The sequence below is a fragment of the Equus asinus genome, chromosome 16 (genome assembly GCF_041296235.1).
Source record: "Equus asinus isolate D_3611 breed Donkey chromosome 16, EquAss-T2T_v2, whole genome shotgun sequence".
Taxonomy (NCBI): Eukaryota; Metazoa; Chordata; class Mammalia; order Perissodactyla; family Equidae; genus Equus; species Equus asinus.
In genome coordinates this window covers 50305038-50320568 of record NC_091805.1, presented here as the reverse complement: position 1 = coordinate 50320568, position 15531 = coordinate 50305038, and the positions used below count along the sequence as shown (strand labels likewise).

Genomic DNA, 15531 nt, shown 5'->3' with positions numbered 1-15531 from the left:
TAATGGAACAGTCTGAATGCAGAGGAGAATGAGCTGTACAAGAATGGCAAATAACTAGGTCAGCTTCTCATGGAGGATGGTGGAGGATGACTGGGAAGGGCGTTAACGGCCACTCAAAGTTTGAACCTTAACCCAGAGGAAGAAATGAGAAGAATTACACATAGAGCGCAGTCAGCATATGTGGTATGTGCATTAATCCCACACTTTCTTTTTTAAGAACTTTCTTCTCTTGTATATTTTCCAGCACCCTGAGGAAGATAATTTTTTATTTTCAACCAAATATTAATACTTTGAAAATGTGTTGAATCAAGTGGTTTTCAAATGTGTGCTCTAGAAAGCCCCCTCAAAGGCTGGCTGGATGTGGGCAGAAGAGCAGGCAGGGGCCTGCCCGCCGAGGCTGCCTCACTAACTCCCATTATCCATCCACCTACCCAGCTTTCCTTTGGACTCTTCTACATATTGGGCACATCTAGTAGGAATATTGTATTTGAAAAAGGGTATGTAACTAAAAAAGAAAAGTTTTAAAACTAGTGTAATCTAATCCTCACACATTTAGTAACAGCCTGAGGACTCTGGTGTGGGGAGCCAAATCTCTCAGTTGCTGGCCAAAGGAGAAATGTTCTCAGCCCGTGAGCTGGGACATCTGGGAAGATGGGATATCAGGCCGGCATTGATATAGATGTGTGATCAGTGATAATGGGTAGTAGGATAAGCCTTTAGTTGGCCACAAGAGGCAACGATAAAATCATTTCTTCCCAGGATGATCTCTCTAACACTCTAAGAGCAATGTTTGAATTTTCTTATAAGGAAAAGCTATTCTTTTTTTAAGCATTTCAGACAATTCTTTATGCTTTTAGAATTTTGGTACTTCTTGATCTCTTGCCTGTATTTACTGTTCCATTCAATATAAAAATACATAGGCAGTGATGGTGAAGATATTTATGTCAAAACTTGACCCTTGCTGATTTGGTTTAGTGAGCAGTGTTATCATTAGGAATTAAAAGTAATTGTCACTACATATCATGTTATAATTATTTATGTCATATGTAGATAGTATGTTAATTTGGTTTTAATCACCTTTCCAATGAAAACTAAAGGGACTTGCCAGTTTCTTCTGTACCTACACACAACTTTTGCATTTAAATGTAGCTTAACTGCCCTGAGCGGACAATGGAATCTCCCCTGGGAGCCAAAGTCCCCAGACTTTATATTTTATCATCTCTGTTGGGGAGACACTTGCTGAGTTGCTGTTTGGCATATAAGAAAAAAAAAACCAGAAAAGAAAGACTTGAAGAATATAAGCCCAAAGAGGTGTTGAGGTACAAAAGAAATAGCTACAGAAGAAAAGAACATGATAAGTGTACAAACCCGAAGAAGAGCGTTCTGTGGTCTGGTGGGCTGAGCTCTGGAGTTCCAGACCCTGGTCCCAGCTGTACCACCAGCTGTGTGCCCTTGGCCTTTTGGTGAACATCTCTGCAGGACACTTTTCCCTTCTGAGAAGCGTGTGTGTGGAAGGAGGTGTTGGTGGGAGTGAGGGTACTTAGAGGCCAGGCCAACCTTGAAGTTGAGAATTTCTAAACTGGATGCAGCCCACTGTGAAGGAAGGAGACAGACAGAGCTTGGGGTCTGGTGGAGAGAGCTTGGATCCAGATCTGACCTACCTGCCTGTGATCTTGTGCAGGTTATTTAACCTTGCACTGTTCTTCCCTGGAAGGTGAGGTCAATAATTCCTACCTCCATCAAATGAGATGAGGTGCATACGAATACCAGGGAATGTTTCTGATAGCTAAAGTTCATCACAAGAAGGAAAGTACATCTGCAAAAGCATTCCGTAACCTGATGGAAGGATAGCTCAGTGCATGTACAGTAAATAGATGCACAGCTCTTGAAATTTGGAAGTGGCTTAAATAAGTCTGTAGGAAACTTTTTTTAAAATCAAATTTATTCCTTTTAAACTCTTTCACCAGCCTAACAATATATATTAAGTGTTTATCATCTGTGCCCTTAAGGAATTCATAGTCTAATGGCTTAGTGACTCCTTTCTCCTTTTTTCTTTTTAAAAATAATTTTTCCTTCAGTTTTAATTATTGGCCTACATATTGTTCCTTGTTTGGGGGTAATATAAGACCTGCTTTCTCTCATATTGTATTAATATTTACTATATTGATTCCCACGTCTGAGCATCTGGTTTTATTTCTAAGCAGAAATGAACCCATTTTTGTTGGTGCTGAATCAGCATTTTCTCACCAGACCCAGGGCTCGCTGTACTTTCTGGAAGAAAGAGCTGACTGTGACAGAACAATGCTGAGCTGTGGCCAAGGAAAACTTCAGAGGAGCACCTGGCTCCTCCCAGTCAGGGCTGAAGTGCTATTTTCCTAAGCCGGGGCTCCTCTGTTTCAGCTCTTAAATCACTAATTAGTAGTAGAGGCATTTACAAGAACATGTTGAAGCTATATTTGAGGAGCCTAGGATTGAGAGAGTAGCATGACATAAATGATAGAAGAGAAACACGAACAGAGAGCTAAAGAGTGAGAGTCTTAAGCTGTATTTTTTATTTATACACAAGAAGAATAAATAGTCTTATAGAAGGAAATTTTCATCCCAATTAGTTGATAATGTTGATTACTTTTTTATCACAGTCTGATAACATGCCATTCATGGAACCAGTTAGACATAGTGGTTGTTCAGCCAAGGTTTTACCTTGGATTATAGTTAGGACAGGTGTGATGAATGAACGATTGATGTTACAGTTGGATACAAACAGAACTTTGCAATTAAGAGTCTTGAAATCTTTAGTTGAAGTCTTTGGTTCCCACCACCATACCAAAGTTGAAAGTGTAGGCAGCCTTCTTTTAATGTATTTTATTCACTTGGGATTAAAGACAGAAGCTCTCTTTAGTTAATCACAAAAATTATCTTTTACCATAATTAGCAGCTTGGGATTTTTCAATTGCTTTTGGGTGCAGTAATTAAAATTAAGATAATTATGAATTCTGGATATGCTCGGTACCTTAGGTCAGGAATAGTTTTAGCTACATCTGTCAGACTGATAAGTATTTTCTCCCTTTGATTTGAACACCCACCCTCTCTTCTGGAATACTACATCAAATTCCAGGGCTGGAGCTGCCCATTGGTAATGCTGATTCTGCAACAAAATGAGCCAATGAATGTATTGATTGGAAGTGGCATTTGTTAAGGAAATACACCTGAAATAAAAATGAAGACCTCTTTTGTAAAATGCTCCTTTTCAATGCTCTGTGCATTGCGATGGAACTGTAGGTTGATGCTCCGGACTTCCCTGTGAGTGGATGCCTGCGGGCTAGTCTTGAAGCTGTTTTCTTTGTGGTTTGCCTCCTGTCCACTGGGAAGCCCGTGCTCCTTTCATTTTCATTCTTTTCCAATGCTTGTGCTTTTGAACACAGAACCCCCATCCTCCCACCACCCAAACTCCACATTCCAGCCTCGTGATTTCATGGTACCAGGCGTATGTCCCCTGCCATGCCGGCAGGCTGCCTGCTGACTCTTGCTGGGGGAACAGACGGGAACATAAACTCACCACTGAAGACCAGGACGCTCTCTGTATATTTTTAAGGCCAGGAATCCAGTTCTCATTTAGAGGCTGTATTTTTAATAGCTCCTTGCAAATCGAACAAAATATTTCTTGTTGCTCTTATTTCTTGATAACATCATTCCCTCTGCATGGATGTATAGAATCACAGAAACTAGAGAATGAAAAGGATGTATTAGATCATGTCTGGTCCATTCCCACTGGTCACAAGTCTTTTTCCCACAGTCTGTCCTCTAGTGCTTTTCTCTTTGAGTTTTCTCAAGACTTAGTTTCTCCATTTCTCCTGGGGAATAATTCCTTAGTTTGACCATGAAGGAATTTATGTGGAAATATTCATATTCACTTTTTCAGCTTGATATTCCTAGTCTTCATAACCCTCTACACTAGCATAAACAGTCCCTCTTTGTCCTAGGTCAGGCATTTCTGCATGGTGGTTTTTTTCTCTCTCATTTATTAAGTTCAAAGCTTGTTTTTCTGCTGTGCTTTCTCTCTTCATCAATCAGCCCCTAAAGCCCATTCATCATTTTTTACCTCACTGAAAGCTCCTTTGCTTGTTCCCATATCAGGAACCCAGAGCTGGTTAAGGTCCCAAGGTCCTGGAGGAAGCCTCACTGATATGTATTTATCCTATGCTGACTCCTCTCGCTCTCTGTCTCTGTCCTCCCAGCCTCAGTTCTCAACTACAAACTATTTTTAAAATAATGCTTCTAAATTATGGTTTGGGGAGTTAGTCATTTGAAGGCGTAGTGTGTGTGTGTGTGTGTGTGTGTGTGTGTATATGGTTTTAAGTGAGAAGATTATATTTGTTCTAGTTACTTAAAAGATATTTTTCATGTCCTTGGAGCCACAAATCTTGTAGGTCTCCTGGGTACTTAAATCAAGTGCAATTCTGGACCCTGGAACTGTGATGTAGCATTCTATTTTAGGGCTATTATCTCAGGAGTAGAGAGGAAAATAAGCAGATACAGGGAAAATAGACTGTATTTGTAGGATTTGGAATTCTTGGGGAAAGGAAAGGGCAAAATTTAAGTAGCCTTGGCACTCACATATCTAAAGTAGATTAGCTGTTAGGAGCTAGTGTTAGGTATAAAGATAAGGACTTTTTTTTATGTCACTTTCTTTTTTATTTCAGTTTTATTGACATAATTGACAAATAAAATTATAAAGTATTTAAAGTATACGTCATGGTGATTTGATACACATATACACTGTGAAAAGAGTTCCCCCATCTAGTTAATTAACACGTCTATCACCTCACATATTTATCTGTTTTTGTTCTTTTTTGGTGAGAACATTTAAGTTCTACTCTCCAAGCAAATTTCAACTATAGAGTACAGTGTTATCTACTATAGTCACCATGTTTTACATTAGATCCTCATATACTATATGGTTTCCTGGATTGGAGGACCCAATATTATAAAGGTGTAAGTTTTCCCCAAAGCAATCTGTGGACTCAATGGAATCCCAATCAAAAACCCCAACAGTTTTTCTTTTTTCTCTTGGAACTTGACAGGATGATTCTAAAATGCATTGAGAAGTGTAAAGGGCCTAGAGAGGGTAAGATACTCTTCAAGAAGTAGGTAGGAAGACTTGCTCCACCAGGTCCCAAGACTTATTAAAAAGGCAATTGTGATACTGGTGCAGAGAGAGACAAATAGACCAATGGGAAAGACCGGATACAGACCCAAACATATAGAGATACTTGTTTATGACAGAAGTGGCATTCCAGAGCAGTGGGGAAAGACAGTTTTTTCAATAAGTGGTGCTGGAACAATTAGATATCTATATGGGGGGAAAAAAAAGAAAGGAAATTGGATGTCTACCTCACACCATATGCAGAAATCTCCAAATGGATATGGATTTGAATGTGAAACTTTAAAGTATACACACATGCACATACATATGTTTTATATATGTATATATGTGTATACGCATACATATCTTTATGACCTCAGGGTATTGAAAGATTGCTTGTATAACATAAACATCTATAGTCAAAAATTATATATTTGGTAAAATTAAGAGCATCTTTCCATCAAAAGATGACATAAAGTTGACAAATAGCCACACAAAGAGAGAATATATTGGCCACACATGTAATTGTCAAAATATTAGTATCCAGAATATATAAAAACTCTTAATAAAAAGGCAATCCAATCTGAAAAAAATAGGCAAAATATCTTGAATATGCTCTCCACAGAAGAGGAAATAAAAAAAGCCAATAACCAAAATAGTTCTCAACTTCTTTAATAATCAAGGAAATGCAGTTAAAACATAATGAGATTCCACTTCATTTCCAACAGATTAGCTAAAAATAGGAAGAATGGCAAAGGGTTGATGAGGATATGGAGCAACAGGAATTGATAGTAGAAACTACAAATTGTTTCGTACTTAGGAATAGTTTAGCATGCCGTAGTACACTTGAAGATATAATAATGCATACCTTATGACCCAGCAATTCTACTCCTAGGTATAGACACTAGGTAAACTTGGCACACAGTACACAAAGATACATGTGTAAGAATGTTCTCTTTTCCCCCCATAAATTTTTTTTGCAAATTTTCAAACCTATAGAAAAGTTGCAAAATTAATGAAATGAATGTAATAAAGTCTTAATAGATAGTGGCTAAGCAAAACATAGTAGCCAGTGGAAAGACTTTGGGCTTTGTAGAAATACATGGGCTTTGAAGTCAGTGATACCTGGCTTGAAATCCAAGTCTACCCACTAGCTACGTGATCGTGGGCAATCAATTAAGATCTGTGAGCCTCAGTTTTCTCATCTGTAAATTAAAGTTACATCTTCTAATTAAAATACGGTATGTCTACCATATTGGATATGGTGAGGATTAAATACATTAATGTATATAAAGCACTGAGGTAAATGCCTGCAACATAGTAGTTGTGCAGCATATTATGGCTATTATTAATATTTTGTTATTGTTAAAAATGATACTAATGCATTTTATTTTTTCACAACCTTTTAGTTACAGCACATTTACTGATATATATTCTTTTTTGGGCTTTTCACTATACAATGAAAAATCATCCAAGGGAAAAATAGCAGTTTTTCACCCTGTATTACATTTTTTCTTCTCATTTTCCTATTATAACTTCAATATTAGAATGTGTAAACCAGTAGGAAAATATGACCGTGACAAAAATGTTTTTATAATTTAAAAAATTATACGGAATTAAAAACTCCTTTTGAAGACATAAAAAATGAAGTATGATTTTATCAAAAGCAAAAAGAAATGAAAGCATGAAAAAGTTAAATAAGTTTATCAAGAAGTAATATTAGAAATAGAGTATACACTTCCTAATTTCTAGCCCAAGATCCTGTACACTGAATTATAATATTAGTAATTACTTTTAAAGAAAACTGAATTAAGTAAATAGTAGTAGCCTCTAGCCCTAATGCTATGGCTATCATTTCCTTAATTGCAAAATGAATGAAGTCACATGAATAACCCTTCAGGCCCCTTTAATCTCCACTGAAATTTGATTCTCTGTCTGAAGCCTTGCTCACTGACCCCCGGATCCACAGTCATCTTTTCCTCCTGGGAACTCCTGCTCATACCCCACTATTTATCTTTCCAAACTGGTCATGATCATGTTGCCACATTGTACTGTTACTTATCTTTTCATAAATATATCCTCTGTCTCCAATTAGATTGCATTCTCTTGGGGATGCAGACCTTTTCTTTTGTGCCTTTGTATTTGTAAGTTTTTGAGTGCAAAAAACCCCACATTCTAACTATTATTTTCTGTACCTGTTAGCACCTAACATAGTGCTTTGCCCAGAGTAGGCACAAAATAAATGAGTAAGGATGATGACTATCAGATTGCAGTTTTAAAAAATAGGACTATCCTAGCTAGGGTAACATGGGCATAGGATTTGCGGATTCTGCCTCAAAAGCAAAAATGTTTGTTTTCCTCTGTTCCAGAAAGATGCCATGAAGCGAATATTCTCTGGCATTCAGCCTACAGGAATCCCCCACCTCGGCAATTACCTGGGAGCCATTGAGAGCTGGGTGAAATTACAGAACGAGCATGGCTCCGTGCTGTACAGCATTGTTGACCTACACTCCATCACTGTCCCTCAAGACCCAGCCGTCCTTCGGCAGAGCATCTTGGACATGACGGCTGCTCTTCTCGCCTGCGGCATAAACCCGGAGAAGAGCATCCTTTTCCAACAATCTCAGGTCAGCTTCTCAGATTAGAACTGAGAAAACTTTTGTTTTCAGATTATTTGAGGAAACACTTGGGTGGGATATATAGCTCCTGTTTGTGGGTTTTAAAAAATTGTTCAGAAGTGACTTCATCAAATTTGATTGTTTCATTTTAATGTTTTCCCTGTATTCATATCATTAAGTATCATTTTAGTCCAATAGTATTTTTCAACTTTGCTCTACTATACTTGGTAAATGTATAGTGCTTCATATACCAAAAAGTTGTATGTCATTGGTACTTCGTACCCTGGAATGGTTTTTCTATACTGGGTTGCATTCAAACTGATAAATTCATGCTGTTGACTAATCTCCTGGTGATCAAAGATAGAATCTAGTGACTAATGATTTTACATAACTCCAATGTTGCTTTATTAGGTATTGCATTTGGAAGGTCCATTGGGTAATTCCCATTGTTCATTCTTTGCATAATAGCTTTTGAGAAGATTTGAGAGAACTAGCTGGGAAATTGGAAGACAATGTCCAGTGTCTTGAGTCCAAGCCAAGAAAGGCTTCAGAATAAAGCCAAAATATTTGACTCATATCTTCACTATGGATGAATCAGTTTACTGTTGGACAGGCAGAGAGCCTGGATTAGAGTCAGGGCACTTAAGAGACTCCCTAGCAAAGAAGACAAAAATTTTAACTGGATCATGCCCTCGTTACATATCTGCTTTAACCTTGTGACGAAGCCACAGCCAAGGAGGTATGTTATGCGTGTTTTGGCATGTGTTAACATGTATATATGTGTGATAGACGTTATACACGTGTATATCTCCTTCCTTGATCATAAACTTCTGACAGCCATTATTTTTATGTATGTTTGATCACCCATAGAACTTAATGTAATGATTCACATAGAGCAACCATTTAAAAAATAAGTAATAAATGAAAGGAATATCTTCAAAAAATAAATGGAGTTATCCACTTAAACTTGTTGCCAGCTTGGAGATAACTGGAGAAAATAATAGAATCTAATCATTAAAATGACCATAAAGGCAATTTACCTCAATTTCCTTCCTTACAGTTGGTCAGGAAGCCTTTACTTATGCATGACTTTTCAAATTCAGTCTTGGACAGCTCTAATTGTTATAAAGTACTTCCTTATATTGAACAAACACCTGCCTCCCTACAATTTCCACCTATTCATTTAATTTCTGCTCTCTAAAAATACATAATAAATCAACTCTGTCTTCCACATGACTGCTCTTCAAATACCTGGAGACTTTCATGATGTACCGTCCTTACCTACAGACCCTTACCCCACAGGGCTTCCCTTCTTCAAACTGCTTGTCCCCAGATTTCTCACCCTCTCAGTTGTCCTATCTCAGAAGCGCTCTCACATTATCTCTGAAAGGAGTGTGCCTCTCATCTTTCATGAAACAATGTTTATTCAAACTCTTTACATCCAGCTCTGATATTATAATGCTGGTCATTTTTAGAGCCACTTTTTGAGTCATCTAATGCATTTTCCAAAGCATGTCCTCTTCACTCCGTCTAAGCTGTTTTTGATACAAGCTTTCTTTTGATCTTTATGTGATAGTTTCTAAAAATTGTATTCTCAGTACCTATTTCTATACTTCTTATAGGTGAAAATGTCTAATCTCTATAAAGTAACCACTTGCCAGATTGCTTTTTTAAGTGATCTTTAAATTTAAAGGCTTATTTATAACCTCATTCAATACTTGTACTTTGAGCTCATACCCCCAAGAAATGATTACCATATTATAATTTTTTTCCTTTGTAATGGATTTTTGGCAGTGAACTCCATAAGCATCTAAACGTTGCAATAATTGAGCTTTCTTCTTCCACACGGGACTTGGTTGTTGAAAACAGCAATTGAAAGAGTAACCCACAATATGGGAGACTTTGTAAGAACTCCCTCATAAATGAGGGATAATAAAATTCCCCTCCCCCTTGGTTTTTTTTATAGTACATAACGAGTCATTGGTTCCCAAAGTGGTTGTGGGCCCAGTCAGAGATTGGGGGTAACTGATGTTTCCTCAGTGGCCTTAGTGCAACTCTAAACTGTCTCGCAATTCCCTTCCTCCCCTCCCTGACTTCAGCTCCCTCGGGGGGATTTCAATAGTTTGCCAATAAGATCTGAGGGAAGTACTCTTCAGCCCACATTCCACAATTTGTCCCATGAAGACAATATGAAAGATTTCCTCAGGTGTCTTTCTGACTCCAAGACATGCTTGGTCTTAGCTATTTCATTCTTCTTTGACTCGGGCAACCAACGTTATTACACCTCCGTGGATGGACTGGACATTTATCAGGTTTTCTTTCCTCTTTTAAATATTTAATAAAGAAAAATTTAAATATACACAGAAGAGTGGGAGAATAGTATGTTGTACTCCCATAACTTACTAACATTTTGTAATTTGTCTCATCAATGGTTTCTTTGTTGAAGTATTTTAAAGCAGATACAACATGTCATGGTGTTTCACTCCCTAAATGTTTCAGTGTGCTTCTCTATAAACAGAAAATTTCCTTACATAACGACAATACTGTCATCACACCTAATAAATTTAATGGTAATTCCATATTATCATCTAATACCCAGTCCATATTCAAATTACACTCATTCTCCCCAAAATGTCCTTTACAGTTGGCTTGTTTAAATGAAGATCCCACCAAAGTCCACACATTACGTTGATTAGGGAATCTTAAGTATCTTCTTTTTCATTCCTTTTGATTTGCCGAAAAGTCGTATTTTATTTCCAGTACAGTCAGTTCTTCTGCACTTAAAAAAAATGGAAAAGTTCAATTTTTATGTTCCCACTTTTTTCATGCCTTTGATATATTGATCAGGTTTTCTTTTATTTGCTGTAAAATTAGCTCTTTTGAACATAAAATTAAACCTTAGTTTTTTGTTGCTTTCTCTTTGCACTAATCTGTGTTAGCCGATGTTTAGTGGCTATAAGCTACCGTCCCACATAGTTGCTCATCACCATTTTTTGAATAGAAATAGTTTGAATAGGAACTGCTTGCCTAGTGCCCTTAGAGTGCCTAGAAAGGAACGTTAGACATCAGTTCCCTTAGAATGGCCGTAAAGCTTCCACTTGTTCAGGAGGATGATGAGGAGTTCTTCCTCATGCCATATCCTGTGACTGTGAAAGCTTGTATCGGCTTTTTCCTCTTAGAACCATTTTCAAGTAGATGTATAATCACATAAGCTAGTCTCCCTGAAACACTTATTATTTTAAGCATCTGGGCTCATATTTGCCGTGTTCTAGTGTGGCATTCTTATTTTATGTTTTGTGATACAAAAGTCAATAATGAACAACTGTCTTTAACAACCTGTAGAGTCTCCAATAGGTGGGGATTGAAAAGAAAATAATCACAGCATTTTTAGATCTAGAAAAAAAGTGAGAAGTCATATTTATTAGAAAACTAATGTTTTAAATGTGTAAGATTTACCAAGCCTTTTCATGTATGTGCTCTCTCTTTTAATCCTCAAAACAGTGCATGGGTTAGGCATTACTGTTCTTTCACAGATGAATGAATTAAAGTATGAAGAGATTAAGTAAATTAGGAAATGTTCTTAAAACCATCTCTGAGAGGTGCCTAGTACTTAGTAAATGCTTAACAAATATATCTTCTTAATTAGCTACCTGTGGTCATACAGCTTGTAGGGGACAAATCCAGGACTCTTCTTCTTCTTCCTAAGGTACCACTTTTAGGAGATGTACTCATGAGGAGGGAACCTAATTCTGCCCCCTCATCATGCCTCTGCCTCTGGAGCTGATGGCAGAGGGGCCGTGGAGAGCCAGAGCTGACCTCAAGGTCCTCATTATTTCTTGCCTGGACCAGTAAATTACCCTTTTACTCCTGCCTCGGTCTCACAGATTGATAGTCCATTCCCAACATTGTAGCCACGGTCATCTTTCTACTTATAATACATCAGCACCTCTCTCCTCCTTCTCTCCTCTCTCAGGGTAAAAATCTAAACTCAGTTGCTAGAAAGCTGTTCAAGAATGAGGCCCCTGAGAATATCAGGCCAGTGTTTCTTCTACTTTTTATCAGCAGGTTATTTTGTGTTCAGATGATCTGATTAACTTTTACCAATAACTCTTTTAAAGCAGAAGTTGGAGTATTTTTTTCTGGTGTTATTTTCAGAAAAATTGGTAAATTAATTCTTACTTATAAAACAGATAACGTAGACATCAGTTGTCTACATTTTAACAAGATTTTTTGTTAGTTCCTTTATAGTGGGAGTTTTGTAGTGCATTTAAGCACTTATTTGATCATTAAATATGTAATTGAGAGGATAGGAATTTAGAAAACAATTATACTTAAAGTGTTGGGAGCCAACGCCAGTTAAAATTAGACATACCTGCATTCCCCCCCTCACCAGATATTACTTACAAGTAAAATTAAGAATTTTTGAAATTGTGAGTTAGATAAAAATATATTTTTTTAATATTATATAATATGCTCTTTTCATGTATATCCAATGTGTTAAGAAAAGTACTTACAGCTAAGTATAAAGACTCGTTCCCAGGTGCTATTGTCATACATCAGAGTAAGTTCTAGTAATCAGCTGAAGTGGAGAAGGAATTTAGCTATGTTATAATGCTGATTTTACCAATAATTTTCATCTCCAATCCTTCACATTCTTTCTCAGCAGTATGACTGGAACAATTTAGACTTACTGAAGATTTTTCTCATTATTTTCTTTTTCTCTTTCTTTCTCTCCCACTGGCCTCTAGTCATGGTGCTTCCCCTAAAATATGTTTGCCATATGTGGGGAATTTTACAGAGCCTGTCCTCTGAAAGGTGTGTATGTGTGTGTGTGGAGAGAGAGAGACAGAGAGAAAGAGAGCACGCGAGAGCCTTGCCTATGTGTGTGTTTGGCAGAGGTTTCCATCCCAATGCCAAAGTCAATGGTCTTTTATTTCCAGCAGGCCTGAGTGCAGATCCAATCTGATTCCCACAGCTGTCTCTGAGGTGCATGTCTCCACATCTTTAGTTGTTAGTACTTTCCTTGCAATCGAATCACCCTGCAGATGGAAGATAAAAGCTGGAGTTTGTAGCTTTAGGCACTGGCTTTCTGCCAAGGCTAGGAGGAAAGGACAGTTTCGACCATCAGACATCATGTTACAGAGGGTCCAAAACAGGCCAGAGAAGAGCCGGGGGAGGAGAATGGAATCTGCAGCTTTGGAATGTAGCCTCATTCTCTAATTAGAGTTGTTTTGTTTCCCAGGAAACTAAAATCAATAATCATAACAAGGGAAAAGGGCTGTGAGGAAATCAATTTCAGAATGAAGCCCAAAGGAGCTGACTACATGACTCTTGGCTCACTGTGTACAAACAAAAGTGACACCGGGCCCATCGTCCTGTCTTAGAGGTGTGAAACCAAGGCTTAAACTTGGACGGAGAGTCTCTAACGTTCTCACTTATCCTAGTGATTTTGGAAGCTTCTTTGAGTACATATTTACGTTTATGGAACTCTCGTCCCTGCTGTTGGTTAGGCTATCAACAACAGGTGCATAAGAGAAAGGAAGCAAACAAGCATCTGTATAGATTAATGGACTTGAAGAATCTATTTGTAAGACTGGCATTACCTCCAAAGTTTCTAGGGAAGGACAAAGGATCTAAATGACCCATGGCGTAAACAATAAAGAGAAGTTGGGGGAAATTATTATATAGCCAAATTCCTCATGTATTTCCATCTCCTAAAAGTTTCCACTAGTACCACTTCCTTGCCTGGATCTGTACCCCTGTGTGACTTGATGAGCATGTTGTAGTATTTGTGCTGCCTCCATCTTGGACCACAGGATTAGGTCATATGTTAATCGTACCTTCAAGAAAAGTGCTTTTCTACTATCAGAGCAATAGGGTAAAGAGTACAAGTTTTGAAGACAGATATAGTTGGCCTCACTGTGACCTCTTCTTGTTGTGACATACTTGGCAATTACTCAAGCTCTCTGAACCCCGTTTATAATGTCTATAATTGGGATATTTAAATACTATGATGTATAATACCTGGCAAATGTTAACTTTCTCTCTGCCCCACAACACACATACCACCCTCACCCCAGGCCCCTTGATACTGTGAAGATTTGTTTAAGGGTGGAGTGAAACTGGAAGAAAGACATCAAATTAATGACAGTGCCTCTCTTTATATTCAATAATAAAATATTTTCGGAAGAGTTTGTTGTCATAGGTATTTTGGGAACTTTTTAAGAAATATTTCAAACATTCAGAAAACATGAGGAGAATGGGTGCTTTTTGAAATGCTAACCTTTTGGCATACTTGCTTTGTGTAGTTTTTGTTTTTTAAGAAATAAAACATTATAAGTATAGTAGAAACTTTCTGTTTAGCTCTCTCTAATCCTATTCCACTCTGCCTCCGCAGAGGTAACCACTATATTGAATTTGATATTCATCACTCCCACATGTTTATATTTTTATTGCATGCATATGATTTGGCCATAACAACCCATATTATTTGTTTTGTATGTTTTAAAACTTTATATGAGTGATGTCATGCTGCATATATCATCCTGCATCTCTCTTTTCGTGTGCAACATTGCATGGTTGAGGTTTATTCATTTTGACTGCACTACAATATTCCATTGTCTGGCTCTATCACAATTTATTTATCCATTTCCCTGGCAAAGGATATTTATATTTTTTCCCAACTTTTTTTGTTAGTGCAAACAATACTACAGTGGGCCTCCTTGTGTATGCTTTTTGTGTACATATGAAAGTTCTAGGTGTACATACGTAAGGGTAGAATCGTGAAGACATATGACATATGCATCATCAGCCTTACTGGATATTGCCAGATTACTCTCTAAATGCGTATTCCAGTTTACATCTCCACCAATAGAAGAGTTCCTTTTGGTTTATGGCAATATCTGATATGATTAGACATTTTATTTTTGTCATTATAAAGGATAGAATATGCTATCTCAGTGTTGCTTTAATTTGCACTTCCCTGATTACTGGTAAGGTTAAATATTTTTTCATGTTTTAACCCTTTCATTTTCTTCTGTGAATTGTTTGTTCATATCTTTTACCCATTTTTTAAATTGTATTTTCTTATTGATTTGTAGAAATTCTTTACCTATCCTTGATACTAATCCTTTGTCTGTTATACATTATGTTTTTTCAGTCTGTGGCTTGTCCTTTTAAATTTTTAAATGCTGTCTTTTGTTATACAGGAGTTTTCATTTTAATGTAGTCAGTTCAATCTTTTCCTTTATGCTTCTGTGCTTCTGGGGTGTGTTTTGAAGAAATTCTCCGCTGGCCTAATGTCACAGAGCTATTCTTCCTTGTTATCTCCTAAGTGTTTTAAAGTTTTTGCTTTTCACATTTGAGGCTGAGTTATCTATCTATCTATTTGTGGATCTTAATAATTTCAACAGACTTTATTTACATATAAAAAAATGTGTTAAATTGTTAATATCAACACAGGTCATATCAGAAAGTCTTTAAGTATTGGGAATCTATCTAACACATAGTGATGGCTACATGTTTTCCAAAATTCTAATTTTTGTTTGAAAACTGAAACTTTATCATTAGCATCACCTTCTGTGAGCTGTTTTCCTTGAAAGTCTCTTCTTTCCTTTTTCCCCCTTGAGGAGTTTTGAGTACCCTGTTAATCTCTCTAGAGAACAAATTTGGTTTTTGTGCACCTATTTCGTCTTTGTTTTCTATTTCATCACTTCCATTATTTCCTCCCTTCTTTCTATTTCCTTTGAAATTACTTTGTTGTTCTTTTTC

The 15531-nt window shown here is 37.2% G+C and overlaps 1 protein-coding gene across 1 annotated transcript in view; it reads left to right on the top strand.

Moving 5' to 3' along the window:
* Positions 1-15531, top strand: part of WARS2 (tryptophanyl tRNA synthetase 2, mitochondrial) — an 88547-nt gene that overhangs the window by 33040 nt on the left and 39976 nt on the right. The window contains exon 2 of the mRNA XM_014847600.3: positions 7513-7770. Coding sequence (XP_014703086.1) covers positions 7513-7770 — 258 coding nt within the window. The remainder of the gene's footprint in view (positions 1-7512; positions 7771-15531) is intronic.